This window comes from Acanthaster planci, linkage group LG21 (assembly GCF_054643075.1).
Source record: "Acanthaster planci isolate LZ-2023a linkage group LG21, COTS_SCS, whole genome shotgun sequence".
NCBI lineage: Eukaryota > Metazoa > Echinodermata > Asteroidea > Valvatida > Acanthasteridae > Acanthaster > Acanthaster planci.
The window spans coordinates 11,035,349-11,049,674 of NC_141797.1; the positions used below are offsets into that span (position 1 = coordinate 11,035,349).

At 39.2% G+C, this 14,326-nt stretch overlaps 2 protein-coding genes across 2 annotated transcripts; both read right to left on the reverse strand.

Moving 5' to 3' along the window:
• Positions 1-285: 285 nt before the first annotated feature.
• LOC110983016 (uncharacterized) lies at positions 286-7,602 on the reverse strand. The gene is made up of 6 exons (XM_022241866.2): positions 5,897-7,602; positions 4,555-4,702; positions 4,178-4,252; positions 3,215-3,472; positions 2,199-2,293; positions 286-1,885 (listed from the first exon to the last, which is right to left on the reverse strand). The coding sequence occupies exons 2-5, from the start codon at positions 4,699-4,701 to the stop codon at positions 2,228-2,230; spliced, it is 546 nt and encodes a 181-aa protein (XP_022097558.2). The 5' UTR covers position 4,702; positions 5,897-7,602; the 3' UTR covers positions 286-1,885; positions 2,199-2,227.
• Positions 7,603-8,112: 510 nt separating this feature from the next.
• LOC110983017 (uncharacterized) lies at positions 8,113-12,932 on the reverse strand. The gene is made up of 5 exons (XM_022241867.2): positions 12,773-12,932; positions 10,536-10,686; positions 9,934-10,008; positions 9,341-9,622; positions 8,113-9,012 (listed from the first exon to the last, which is right to left on the reverse strand). The coding sequence occupies exons 2-5, from the start codon at positions 10,683-10,685 to the stop codon at positions 8,944-8,946; spliced, it is 576 nt and encodes a 191-aa protein (XP_022097559.2). The 5' UTR covers position 10,686; positions 12,773-12,932; the 3' UTR covers positions 8,113-8,943.
• Between the last annotated feature and the right edge of the window lie 1,394 nt (positions 12,933-14,326).

The window sequence follows — 14,326 nt, forward strand, 5'->3', positions numbered from 1 at the left end:
GTCTCAGATAGTTCCACCCAACCAAAATTCTCTGCAACTTCTCAGCTACTCGCAAACAGCGAGATGTAGCGACTCATTGACCTCCTCTCTATGAGTGCACAAATAATGTAGACAAGACCGTTGGTACAGGCCGACATACTTTAGCGCACACTCTAATCTGAAAACTAGAGTACAGTATGATACAAAATAAAGAATAACAAAGAAATAGGCGTAGCTGTTCACTGCACTTTGACACACCACAAGCTGCTGCGCATGCGCGTGGATGGAGGAAATAGGCCTACACAATTTTTCATTTCTTCAGAGGACCTTTTTATTTCTTATTTTACGGGATTATATATTCGGTTTCGTCTCTTCCAACACCAATACACGTATTTAAGGTGTATGTGTCAATGCGTAAAGTCTTCGGCATATTTTCCCATGACTGTAATCTATGCTGAAAGGGGTACGCCTTAATTAATTTATGTTATTAGACTAGTTTGATGTCGAGTATTCTCGCTTAGCATTCAGTAAATACATGTATGTCACCAGTCACCTTACTACAAGTAACAAAGAAGTCATTTTGAAAACCATTATATATTATACACTGATCCTGTTACGTCTAGCATTTACATGAAAATTTTGTTCGCAGACAAACAGGAGGAACGGAGTGAATTACAGAACGACTGAATCTCCACGGTCCTTGAGGTCCATCAAGCTGGAAATGTCGATCTGTAGGTTATCCATTTCTGCGATCCAAAAGTAAAATTCAATGTACGTAGCCATTCCAAACAAGTTTTACGAATTAACCAAAAATTTACACGTTCTACGGGAGAATACTTTTATAATAAGGTCGTTTGTGGACTTCACAAATAACCTTGTAGTTTAGCAGTATTTCAAAATAAGACATACAAAGACTCAAGGACCTAATATTACTATTCACCATGTAAATACGAATTTTGTCTTAATTCTGCTATTATTACAAGTGTTTAACTGGATCTCAACTTCTATCACCTGTAGGCCTATCTCAAAGTTGCTTTTAAATACCTGTACATATAGGAAGATTGAAATATTGGAGTCCATGTATACGAAATTCAGATACGCGATTGTTTTGCTCCTTGAGACACCTCGACGTTTGTGCTGTGAAAGCTACCACTTACACTCACCGTATCCTTCGATCACAGTCCATAGAAACCTGTCTGGAGTCCTGTAAAAATGATCACCATTCCTTAAGTTTAAAAGTCGACAGTCAATTGCGGATGACTCATTTACACTGAATCCGTCAATCACAGTCGTGTTTCAAATTTACTGTACATTTTATTGACCTCGGTACCTTGGAAAAAACCTGTATATAATTTGTATACGTTTCTCACTCCTAAAACACAACTCTATTCTAAAACTAAGTTATAAAAATATGAAAAAGATCAGTGTTCCGGAAATTCCCGATAACACTAAGAGTAATCACACGTGTGAAGATGATATTTTGATCAGAAATATCCTTTCTTCGGATTTAACTAGAGTTTTGATATACCAATGACATACACCCAGGGAAGTTGATCTCATATTGTGTGAACCGAGTTCTAGACTTCTGTCTTGGCGGGAATGGTATAATTATGAGTAGCGTTATACAGGAGAATCATCATTCCATTCAGACATTCATAACAGTTTTTCAAAATAGCTGTTAATTTTTGGCCATATTTGAAAAACCCATGCATTGAAGAAATGATGATTTAACAAGTATTTCAAGAGGATTCCAGCTAAATATTTACAGAGCAAATGCAATAAAAATATTGAGGGATTAAAATGATCCTGACACAAGTAACTGGATGCTTTAATGTCGATATTACTTAAATCCTGAGGCTGCGTTGAAGCGAAGCACCTTGCTTTTAGTACACTTCATCATGTTTATCTGCATTAGAAATAATGAGGAACATTACAACTTTTCACTTCGTTTCTGAAAAAGACAGGTAAATGGAAAGTTGAAAGACTGTCATGCATGGTGTTCCAACTTTTGAGGAGAAAATATAAATTTGAAAGCATTTACGCATACATCTGTTTTGCTCAGCTGAAAGAAAAGTGCCAAACAGTAACAATTTCAGGGGCTCTCACCACGTGAGGTTTATGTTCACTGATAACAGGTCTATCTAAATCCAACAAAATGCAATCACTCTATTTCATCGCATATGTAATGAATACTGCTGTTTTAGTGGAATTCAATTCACCTGTCAGATGGCGTGTGGTTTGAATCCTTCTATGGCTTGTAAATGTGTGCTGGTGGTGGTCCGTATGGGCCATCGTAGTAGCGAGGGCGTGGAGGCTGTTAAATAGAAGTTAAAAACACAAATGTTACGTGCGATCAGTTGACCTGCGCGAATGGTTGATCTTATTGATCTGTCGATAATTCCACCATCAGCTAATGGTCTTTTTTTCAAATGTGAAAGTCTGTTTCAAAAATGGGCAGTTAAGTTAAAGATTTCATACAGGATCGACTAGTCGTGCAGATCGCCTGAATATGCCCATTATAAACACTTCCTTTATTGTATTGACCAATGTATCCAGTTATATCGTAAAGTGAACTTGCAGTTAGACTCAATTGACTTAATACCCACAAAATGAAAACAAATGTGTCTAGGATACAGGAAAATTAGATAAAACCTAACAAACAGGCCCAGACTTAAGATTTTGTCGCTTTGGAACTACAAAGTAGTACGATACAGGCCCATCGGCCGGGGGGGGGAGGTTCGACGAACCCCCCCCCCCGGTTGCTACTGAGCTCCGCTTGTTGGTGGTCTTTTTTGTGTACTGAATATTTCAAACAGACCGTAATATTCGGCATACAAGCTACGGCTTATACTTCGATTCTCAAGCTCAAGGTGACCACGATTCTGCATATTAATGAATAAATCTGTAGTCATATGTACCGTCAGGATGTTCCGCCAAATATCCACGTTTCAGGTGTTTCAAAGGGTTTGAAGTCAATGTATTTTTGTTAAGTTTTATGTTCAATATTGAAAACTACAGTGTACAATTCTTGTTTTCCAAAGCACATTGCGATAGGCCTTTGTATAAAAATATGTGTTCACAGTGCCCAAAGTTTTTGGCTTGACGAGCCCCCCCGTCTCTGGTCAGGCAACAGGCCTGCGGTAGATATTAAAATGGTGAAAATTTGGCAAACCAGTCAAACGAGATTTCAAATATGCCAACAGTCTCTCAGGAATGTTTTATTTAAAAATCTTACCCCATAGTAGTCTCCACTGTTACCAAAGAGAGCATAGCTACAGCAATCCATGAACATTGCCATCAGACTCAAGATGAAGATCATTACAGCCATTAAGATGATAGTGGTGTATTTTGAGATCAGTTTGTCATTCATGTTTGCGCTGTTACCCGTCAGACCAGCTTCTAAGATCGTCCAGGCGCCCCAAGTGAAGAAACCGATAACGCAGGCAGCAAGGATCATTCCTGTCAGGTTTAGTACCAGGGCACCCAGGTTGATCTGTAAAGCGACAATCATTCTGTAGTTTGCCAACCGTGTACTTGGGTGTTGTAAGGACGTTTTTCAAGACAGAACAAGACAGATATAGAAGCTTTACGTGATAGCCATCTTGGAGGGCAGTTGTTTCTGTTCTACAGGCCATTTCACCTGTAGAACCCAAACACCGCCCTCCAAGATAGCTATGTATCACGTAAAGCTTTTATATGTACACTGTTTTGCTCCTTCGTACATACCCTCAGTGGAACAAAAGCACCGGACTGCAAGGTGGCAGAGTGAATAGCAAAATGACAACCATTCACGGTGGAAGGGAGTCAACTCCAAGGTATTTAAAAGGAAATTTGTAATTTCTATGGTTTCTTTTAAAAACTTTTTCTGTTCTTTTTGCAGAATATTTTATTTACCATTTTCCCGGAAGGAGGGGGTTAAGTCAATGCTCTGAACCAGTGGCGTAGCCATGGGGGCCTGGGGGATGTAGCTTCTGTGCTATGGACTTGTTGCCAACATGGCTTATTACCACTGTGTTTTACTTCAAAAGACTCATTTCACAAAGAAAAAAATCAAATTGTTCAATATGTGCAACTATTCAATTGCAGTCCTTATATTTAATCTAATTATGATAATTATGGAGTCCTGTACGAAATTAAATGCATTATCACCTCTGGCAATAGAAGCATTTATAAAGTATATTAGTTACGAAATACTTACATTGAGAAAGTCACGGCTACGTTTCTTGCTACTGGTCAAGACGGCCACCACGTTTCCAAGTCCGACCATAATGATCTAAAACAAAAGCACGCAGAGTTTGGAGTGAATGAGGCTGGTAAATCTATTCAGACATGATTCAAGCTTGCTGCCTCCCAAAATACTTCCGACCACACCGGACCCGCCTCTTCAGTCTCTTGAATCATCAATAGAGGGTTTGCGTGGCTGCCATCTTGCAGGCCAGTGCCTTTGTTCCACAGGGTGGGGGCCTCTCAGTTAAACAAAGAACTGCCATGCAAGATGGCTACCATGCAAAGCCATCTAAGGTGCTGCAATCGAATGTTAACCCCACAGTTAAAATACATGTTTCATTGACTTACCCCAATACCGGCCCACATGGGCACACCGACTGCACCATGAGTGTATCGATCGACTGCGTCAGCTCCCATGATAATCAGAACGACACCAAAGGCAATATCCACTCCCCCAGTAAACACAAGCATCGCATGCCGCCCCGAAATAGCCATCCTGAGAAAAAAGAATCAGTTACCGAATTATTAACGGTCACAGAATGTTTCAGCTACAACACAATTATTATTATAATTTGAGGAAGATTAACTGAGAAGTGATGAATATTGTAAAGAAAAAGGTGATCAGTTGGGAAAATTGTCAATGTATAACAGGAAATTTGGGCTTGACCAAACTCCCCTATAAATCACAGATTGTTTAAGGATAATACATGTATATACTATCTTTGCCAAATTCCTGATGGTCTTTTGGTTTATCAAAATTGGAATGTTTTTAAGTCTATACCACATTTCTAATGCAATTTTTCAATTCAAATATGGATCGACCTTCTACTTCAGTCTCGAATAGGCGTGGAGATATGAAAAAGTAGTAGGAATCGACTGTGTGTCACGTGACACCAGACAAGGAAAACTTCGTGTACAGGAAGATGTTTTTTCCATGCTAACTATACAGGAAACTTGTGCCCAGACTAATTCCGAATGAAATGAATTGAATAGAATGACCTCTTTTGAAATTCTGACTACGGCCCACCATAGGGTGTGTCCTAGTTCCATAGTTGGTGTTTCAATGTCGTGTCATATGCCATAGTGGGTGGAGCAATCCCACAATTTTTTTTCCTCCAATAAATTCTTTTCGACCTTCAATGTGCCGGTTGAACAGAATTAGTACAATGGAAAGAATGGACACCACTCATTATTCCCTAGGCAAAAACAGAAAAGTTCGATTTAGGAAGGAAAAAACCAAGTCGTTTACTAAGCAACCACATTTTCAGACCAGCCTCATAGGGTTTGTGTACAGGTTGTCAAGTGGAGGCCGTATATGGAACTCTATTATTTTCCCTTCCAGAAGTTTGTTGGTCATTAAAAAGTGATAACGTGTCCTAAGCCTGAGTCAAATGTATCAGTGAAAAGATTGAATAATTTAAAAAAAAAAGACAAAAGTGTTTCAGACCAGTTTCATGGAGTTTGCGGACAGGGTGTCAAGTGGCATCCAGTATTGATCTCTTCGTATTTATTTAACATGTATCCACATGCCCAAATAATATAGTGCTTGTGTACATATTCACTTCGAAGTACACATGTACATGTATTGGTAAACGTCGAATGCAACAGCTGCCAAGTATTTCGATTTCATCTCTTATGGTTAACTTCCACTGTGTCTTGGTTCAAAGAGAAATTGAAAGACCACACATACCTGTTGGGATGTCAGAAATTCGCCAGGGAATGAGTAATTGATGGCCGAGAAGTGGTCCTTTCTCCGGGTGGGTCCTAGTGGTTTTTGGGACAGCACACGTAGGTGAAACGAGGGTGGTTGCAGTGATGAGTATCCACTCAGTAGAATCGACCTGCGCGCGGAGCGTGCGTCCGTATTAGGTGTGTCTTGACAGAATGCCGGGTCAGAACCGCGAGATTGTGCCAGTGCACTGTCCCATGAAAATATTCAAAGTCCCTTTGAAAACCGAAAGTCTTTGTAAGAGGCACAAAAACGTGCGAGGCCACTTGACATCGAGGGCTGCTGTGTAAACCACGTAAACTTGGTACACGGATGGGAAAATATGAAAGGCGTTCTATTTTACATTACCAATCAGCCGGAAAGTATGACAAAGAAGTTATTTTCATACAAGCAGTTGCCAAATACATGTATACATATTTATAACGTTAAGGTTAAAATTTACGATGATGACATGTCATGGAAGATTTGGATGAGCAAGTTCTGATCGGGTTTTGGTGTAGAAAACTAAAAACACAAACATCTTTTTGTGAACCGTTAGCAGGACGAACGAAGTACTTTTTCGTGTTCGTTTAAATACAAAACTCGTCCTCTTACCCGGTGCGTGTTTAAGAGTTTGATCTAAAGATCTTCTCACATTATCTTGAAAAAAAAATACGATTCTCTGCAGCGTGCTGCTATCTTATTGCATGCCAGTTTTGAAACCAAAAATTAGAATTAAGGCCATTTAACGGAATGTCATGGTAATGATCGATAACCATTTATAAATTGTAGAGACATAAATCCAAAGGTAAATTATTCTAAAACATACATGTTGTGACTACCTTCAGATCTATTCACTTCACCGGGTCACCCACTACATGCACGGGCTGGCAAGGTACATGATCAGATTATTGTTTTAAATTTGGTGGTTCCATAAATTCCACTTTCAAATGTGAGTGTAACCTCATGTGGAAGCTGCGGTCGGGTTGCGACGCCCTTTATAGTTGGCCAACACCAAGATTGAGGGATCAAATGGAAGGCCAAGGCTCTCAGTTCATGTCACATGTTTAAATCCAATTCACATCACAGCCTACAACAGGGCCAGGATAAAAAAAATCTGTCTTCATGGATTTTTTCTTTACAACACTTTCTTGAGTACCGAAGTGTGACGTCACTGTGAACCAGAAAGTGCAGTGCAAAAGAATGGAGTACGCGCGCTTGTTGGTTCAAGCGCATGGTTCTCGCGCTAATGCCTTTTACACTCTAATTGTGCGCGTGACGTATTCACCTTGGTACTCTTTTTGGGCGTTCAATGTACATGTAAGCGAGTAAACTTTCGTAGATAAGATCTGAATGCGACTACATGCATATGTAGATGCAAGCACAACCCCTAGACATGCACAGGGTGTTTTCAAGCGTAGGCGTGACAATGCACCAAATGAACCTTGACAATTTTAGTTTTCCTTTCTGTTTACCATTACGATAAAAGCAGAAGAACAGATCAAGGTTGATGTGATTTTGAAAGCAACGAATATGGTGTTTACTGAAGGCTGGAGAATGTCGTGGGAACATGGACGAGGACGTTTGATCGCGGAATGCATTCATTAATAAGAAAACGCTCAATGTTAATTTCGAATAGATAGCTACAGTTTTGAAAGCCAAATTTACGAACCTTCAACTTGTTTTGTGATTCTACATTTCAATGTAAACATGACCAGGCTTCAAACGGGGCCACGGGCGGCAATTTCGGGCAAAAAAGGTACCACCCGTTGTTACAATGTGTCATCGGATAGCTTCAACAGAACAGGGTTTGATAAGAGAGTTTGTAGCAATGTTAAAAAGTTACCATTGGACATTTATTTTTTTTTCAGATTTTCGTATTATTTTGCCACAAATCCTTTGAACTATTTTGATGAATCGCTGAGACCAGTAATTCACGACGTTGCCACAGCCGAGCAACCAGTAGCTTGTTCAATTGACACAAATCGACACAAATGAATTATCAATTTCTTCAAATTAAAATAATGTGAGATCACGGCATGTGCGTAAAGCTAAGAATAATTATGAACTTAAAGAGTTCCTGCCAGGTGTAATCCAGCAAAAGAATAAGGATCAGCTATACAGGGTAACTCTGCCACAAAAATGTGACATTCAAAACGCCAGTTTCGAATTCCATTTGCAAAGCTTCGGTTTTTCTAAAAAAAAATGTGTGCAATTGTCACTTTCTTAGGGACTCCTGCGTGCGGAGAAAATTAAAAATTTAAAGTGTATTTCTTAATTAAGGAGTTTTTCAAAGAATTATAGACACAGGACTCGCACTGAGTCTAAAACAGAGCTTTAAACAGTTTTAAAGTAATTCAGATGAAGCGATTATTATACTTTCTGGCGATTATACAAGACTTGTATGTGTTCTTAATCATTTAAAAATTTTGTCACCCATTTTACACCTTAAGTGAAACAAAAATTAGCTAGGAGCATCCCGAACTGAGCATTCAAGTTGACTTTCCTCGCTTTGTTAGCAAACTGAACACCGTTTTTGATCAGAAAACTCAAACTGAAAACAAAATAATTATATGATGCTACACAAGTAGTCAGCAATTTATGAATTGTGCCAAGTTTGAATAGATATTACACAGGGATCAGTAGCACTGAAATAACAAAATGGTATATACATTCCTCTACTTTCCTGATCATATTCTGAGTGCATGAGATTATGATCACTCGTTAACTTTGCAATATACAGGCAAATTGAAATTGCATGACACCAATCCAAATAATAAACTCTAGAATCAAACTTTTTGAATATTTTACCCTTTCCTTTGATTCAACCATAAATCAGTATAATGTGTGACATTAGGAATTGTTCTACTTGATGCTGTCACCAAATGGCAATGCAGTTGTTTTTAGCTTTTTATTTTTTATTTTTATTTTTATTTTTTTTTTGCTTTGTGTTTTGCTTTGCATTTTGAGGATGACTCGTGGGTCCGTGTATGTTGTACACGAAGTCTTACCACCGATGTGGCGGGGTCTTACGGCTTGTACATATGTGATGGGGGCATTCCGTATGGACCGTCGTACATAGAGCGAGACCGAGGTGGCTGAAAGTTAAATTACATGCAAATGTATTCAAATTTATTCAGTCATTATCGTATGTTGGCCATTAGCAAGGCCATCTAGTCAACGTTTTCTGATATGACTTCCATATCATCTTGGTTGATGATAATTTATATATTCATTAGCGATAATTAAGGTATGAAAGGAGAGAAAGATATAGTTTCTCTGATATCCGACTTTTACTTTTAGGCTAGCTACGAACTGGGATGTAAAATGAACGTTGGAAAAATGATGCCAATAAACGTGTTTTTAAAAATCTGTCCCATTTTGCACTACAGAAATATTAGATTAGGAAACAGTGATGTCACTTACCGGTAATCCGTAATCTCGTGATCCAGGCGCGCCGCCAAACATAACAGAGCTACAACAGTCCATGAACATCACCATCATACTCAGAAGGAAGACAAAGATAGCCATCAAAAGGACAGTAGCGTAGATGGAAATCGCGTCGGAGTATGATATGGTGGAGTTCGGGATCAAGGTGTCACTGGAGCCCATTTGTAACACGTCCCACGTTCCCCAGGTATAGAAACCAATCAGGCAGGCAGCCAGAGTCATCCCCAACAAATTCAGAACCAAGGAACCAAAGTTGATCTAATGGTGAGATGAAATTGTTGTAGTATTTTTGAGACCTGGTTTCTCTATGGATTAAAGTTCACTGCTGAGGTCAAGGAAGTTCAGTTTTCTGCAAAAAAATAGCGTCAGCGCTTGGAAAACCCTTTTTTAGGGAGAAAAGCTTTGCTAAACATATTACGAAGCTGAACTATGAGATACGTTCAAGGACTGACAGGTTTTTTCAAATTCTGAACTTCATTTTCATCATGCTAGAGATTAGTGATAGAACATGCACACATGTAAACTGACGAAAAGTTATCGTAATGACTTAAACATTCATCAATACTTACGTTAACATACTCCGTCCTCTTCTTTTTACCGCTTGTCAGAACTGTTACAAAATTCCCGATACCAACTAGGATAATCTGAAAACAAATTATATTGCCATGGAAACATTTGTCATGTTTAAATTTAAATTTATGGATGCCGCTTTGGTTAGCCAAACAAAGATTGCTGCATGAAAATGTTCAGCCAATAAAGCAGCAGAAAATAACAAGAATTCGGAATTATTTAGAGTAAGAATCTAAATCCATATTGAGATGGAAACAGTTTTTTAACGTAGAACGTAAAGTCACTCATTTTTACACAAGTTCCCAGAAAGCACCAGCATCCGATCGTGCAAGCATACTCAATTATTATCATATCTTGGTCTTACTAATTGGATTGGGTTGAAATGTAGCAGTAAATAAGCCAATTGATCTTGGGATGAAACACCCTACAGCTGACATCACCACGCAACATATTTAATGGGTGTATAACGCAGCATATGGCGACACTGATAGAGCTGATGTCATCACGCGCGCGTTATACTGATTATCCCCATACATCTACAACGCACTTCATTCTGCACATCATCATCAAAATATTATCATCCAGCTGACGAGATACTCACGCCGATACCGGCCCACATTGGCACTCCAACTGCACCATGAGAAAAGATTCTCACAGAGTCACTTCCTAACAGAATGAAGACAACACCAAATGCGACATCCATCCCACCAGTAAACACTAGCATTCCGTGTCGACCGGACAACTTGGCCATCCTGTAAACAGAAAAGTATACAGATTGTCACCACTTGGGGAAATGAGAAAGGAAACCAGAACGGCTGGGAGAAGAAGTGGAAGAAAAAAACAGAATCCTTACATAAAGGCATTCGGTTAATCAACACAATATGCTGTACATATTGGAGGGTGTATATCACACTAGATATTGCTGTTCTGACTTTACTGCAGATGGTTAAAAACGTTGGTGTTTCTTTTAACAGAAAAAACAGCTTTAAAGTACACTTGCATATAAAAATGCATGTGTTAACGCTTTAACGCCATGCAAAGTGGCAACCACCTAAGTGGGGAGAGGCTCATAGGGGTAAAGTGACCTGTGATCTTGGGCAAGTCACTTTATTCTATATATGTATGTGCCTCTCTCCACCCAGGAGTAAACGGGTACCTGTGAGGGCAGACACGGTTATGCTAAGCCATGTGTGCCGAAATTGCATGCAGCATCGGGCTAGTATACTTCCTAGGGAGCTGAGATGGTTTCAGGAATGTTTAGATGATGTGAGCCCAATATGCAGGGATAATAACGACTAGCGCCTCGAAATAGTTTTTTTTTATAAGTGTATGTTATTACTATTATTCCTCAAATTCAACATGTGCAATTAACATAACGCATTGTAAGATAATGTAAAGAGAAAAATCTTATTCTGGTTTGTTCAAAACAAAGTTTCGACCGAACATGGTGATAAAGGGAAGTAACCAGCAATGCTTTCCTTGCTGTCAAACATTTAAAAAAATCTCACTTTTATATTTGCATTTCCCTTCTAAGTATTCTGCGCCAAACGAACGGTGCCTTACGAAAATGGAATAGGCTATTCGTGAAAACGCACCAACATTTCTTTTTTTTACAATGACCTATGTTTCCTTTGTCAATCACGATTGAATGTCAGGCATTTAACGCGGACGGTTTTACAAACGTGAAGTTCTTAGGGCCGATACCAGACTATAAAGCATATCACAGACCCAGATGGGAAATAGCGTATGAGTAAACATTCATTGTCCTGGGCATTATGCTGAAACGAGAAAAAGAGAAGAAAGGCCTATTCAGATCGGGCTTTGGAAAGATATATTGGTTCCCATTGCGCAAATCTCCCCAAATATGGGGAAACCGGTACATGTAGGTAGTTTTCATTTACGCTTCGAAATGTGTCTGAAGTAAGTTGAGCATTACAACAGAGGAACTTTATTTTCTTTCTATGTTTTATTGATCAGAAAAACACAAAACAAACGCAACAGCAGAACTTAGTGTTTGCCATTAACGTCATGAATACAACTTGGAACGACTCGACAAAACATCTCACACTCCCTTTTCTGTATTGAATCAGGTCAGTTCGATGCATTTGATCCAAGTTTGGCAAAGATGAATTTGGTACGTATGGTAATAGGGCGAAAACTGAGAAGGGAACTTTCCTCTAATAGTTCATGTAAACCATAGTGCATCAAAAGATTGCATTTACATGGAATCGTGTGGCATAACATAATTAATACGGAATGATGACATCCAATAGTTGATATCGTTTTCCAGTGAAAATACATCAACACAATATTCCTATACCAAAAGGGAAATTTCGTTTGCTGAAATACCAGTCTTTTACAATCCTACTGGGCTTATTGTTATGTAGTTGCAATGAATGTTAAATCTAGTATATTAATCAAGATAGATCTGCAAACATAGTCGCCTTTACTTAATCTTTACAGAATGATTATGATATTGGTTCTGCTTTTACACAAATAAACTTCGAAGGAGTCCTTGAGGTAACTGGACCGGACAGATACGCAAGACTATAAGCTTAATTTGAAAAAGTTCTCGCCTTATATACTTCTACATAATCATTGTCTGAAAACTCGTTGGAGACTTTTTAACGCATACCGTCCAATTCTTGAAACAAATGTGGATTGGTTGGACACGATTGGTGTCGTATATACGTAGATGAGTGTGCCGCTTCTAAACTTTAAACTCTAAATTTACATAGGCCTACTTGTCGGCCCTTCTCAAAAACTGTTAGACTGCTGACAGCAAAGCAACATGTAGATAAAATGAAAAATGCTAAAACGAATCAGACAAAAAAGTACCTGATAATGGAATTTCGGTTATCTGGCTGGCTTCAGTGAAACAACGAAGACAACTTCTAGCACTGCGAAGCGTTCATAAAGTAGCAACGGACACTGATGTAGCAAATGCGAAACTGGTAACATGAATGCTGCACTACCAATTACGCGTAAACGCGGGTAATGGTATACATGTCGTGTAAGGCGTTGGCAATGCGTGAAACCACTGAACCGTGAAATGTTTTCTTGTATATTTAACATGTATGGTCTCACACATTCGACAATATTTATAAGCCGTGTCGATGGTGGATTGAGCAATTGCGGAAGGGGCCGGGGAATGAGACCCATGTTCGTTTCTATTCTGTGTTATTTGTGTTTGTTTGTTTTTTCTTTGGATTTCTCAACACTCCGATCTCGATGTATGATTATCACGTTTAACTTCCAGTGATTTTTTTTCCAGTAGAAAGATTTCTTCTTTCTTTGGCGAAATGGTAAATGGTGCAAAGTAACTTAACTTGTCGGGTGCAAAGCTGCTTCCAAATCTGTTGTCGAGCTCGGTCTCCGCTCCATTGGAAATGTGTGGAGACGCGTAGACAGTAGACCGAACCGTAGCTCTGGAAGCCCGTTTCGGACAGGGCCTTTGCCCTTAGCTACCACGTCTGCGGTCAGAATACCGTTGGCAAAACTGTTGCTTGAATTTAATTTTTGTTTCAATATATATTCATGGGCTACTGAACGCTACCACCTACCCACCGTTTTAGAAAAAATATGGGCATAAATTTGGATGGCTGGTTGGTATAATATACTCCCACCCCACCTTTTGACTGGGGGGTATGTTCTACTCAATCATGTCGGGCCCTCCACCTTTTCGTGGTGAGTTGCGGTATCAGTAAATTTTTTTTCGACTTCCCAGCAGCAATAATGCATCAATATATACACGTACTTCAATATCAAGAACACATTGGGCAAAGTAAACTTTTCTTTGGCAGGGAAAGAGAATTTATTTAAAATCACTGACATGCGTCCAACAACTTCTACTGAAGCACAGAGGCGTTAGTGAACGGGTACACATGCAGTCGGGAATCACACTGTCACCGCCATGGGAAATACATGTATCATGGCGACCGTCCCATGGTGAATGCTATGAGATCGTTTCTCACATGTCGGCCTAAGCTTCCAATTTATGGCATTCTACTGAGTCTTAGATTTAGTACTTCAAATACATGTCGAACGCACGGATCATTTTGTGCTTTGAATATGGCAATGGAAGTATAGAAGTAAGAGATTTATTAACAATGACTTAAGCCATAGTCAAGAAGCAAACTGAGGTAGTGTCATTAAAACAGGTCGCAATTAATAATTGAATACGTCATTAAAAGAAACGCCCAACTCCTTCAAAAACATCAATTTTTCTCTCTCGAATTAAAAAAAGTTTCGGATGGAGTTGGGCCCTTCTTTCAATTAGGTATTTAATTACATGGTGTAATGTGCCTGAGTTAGTTTCTTAAGTGCCTGTTTTAGTACATATTGGTAGGTTCGCTTTCTAACCCACGTTGGGCTATGGGTTCATTTCCTGCT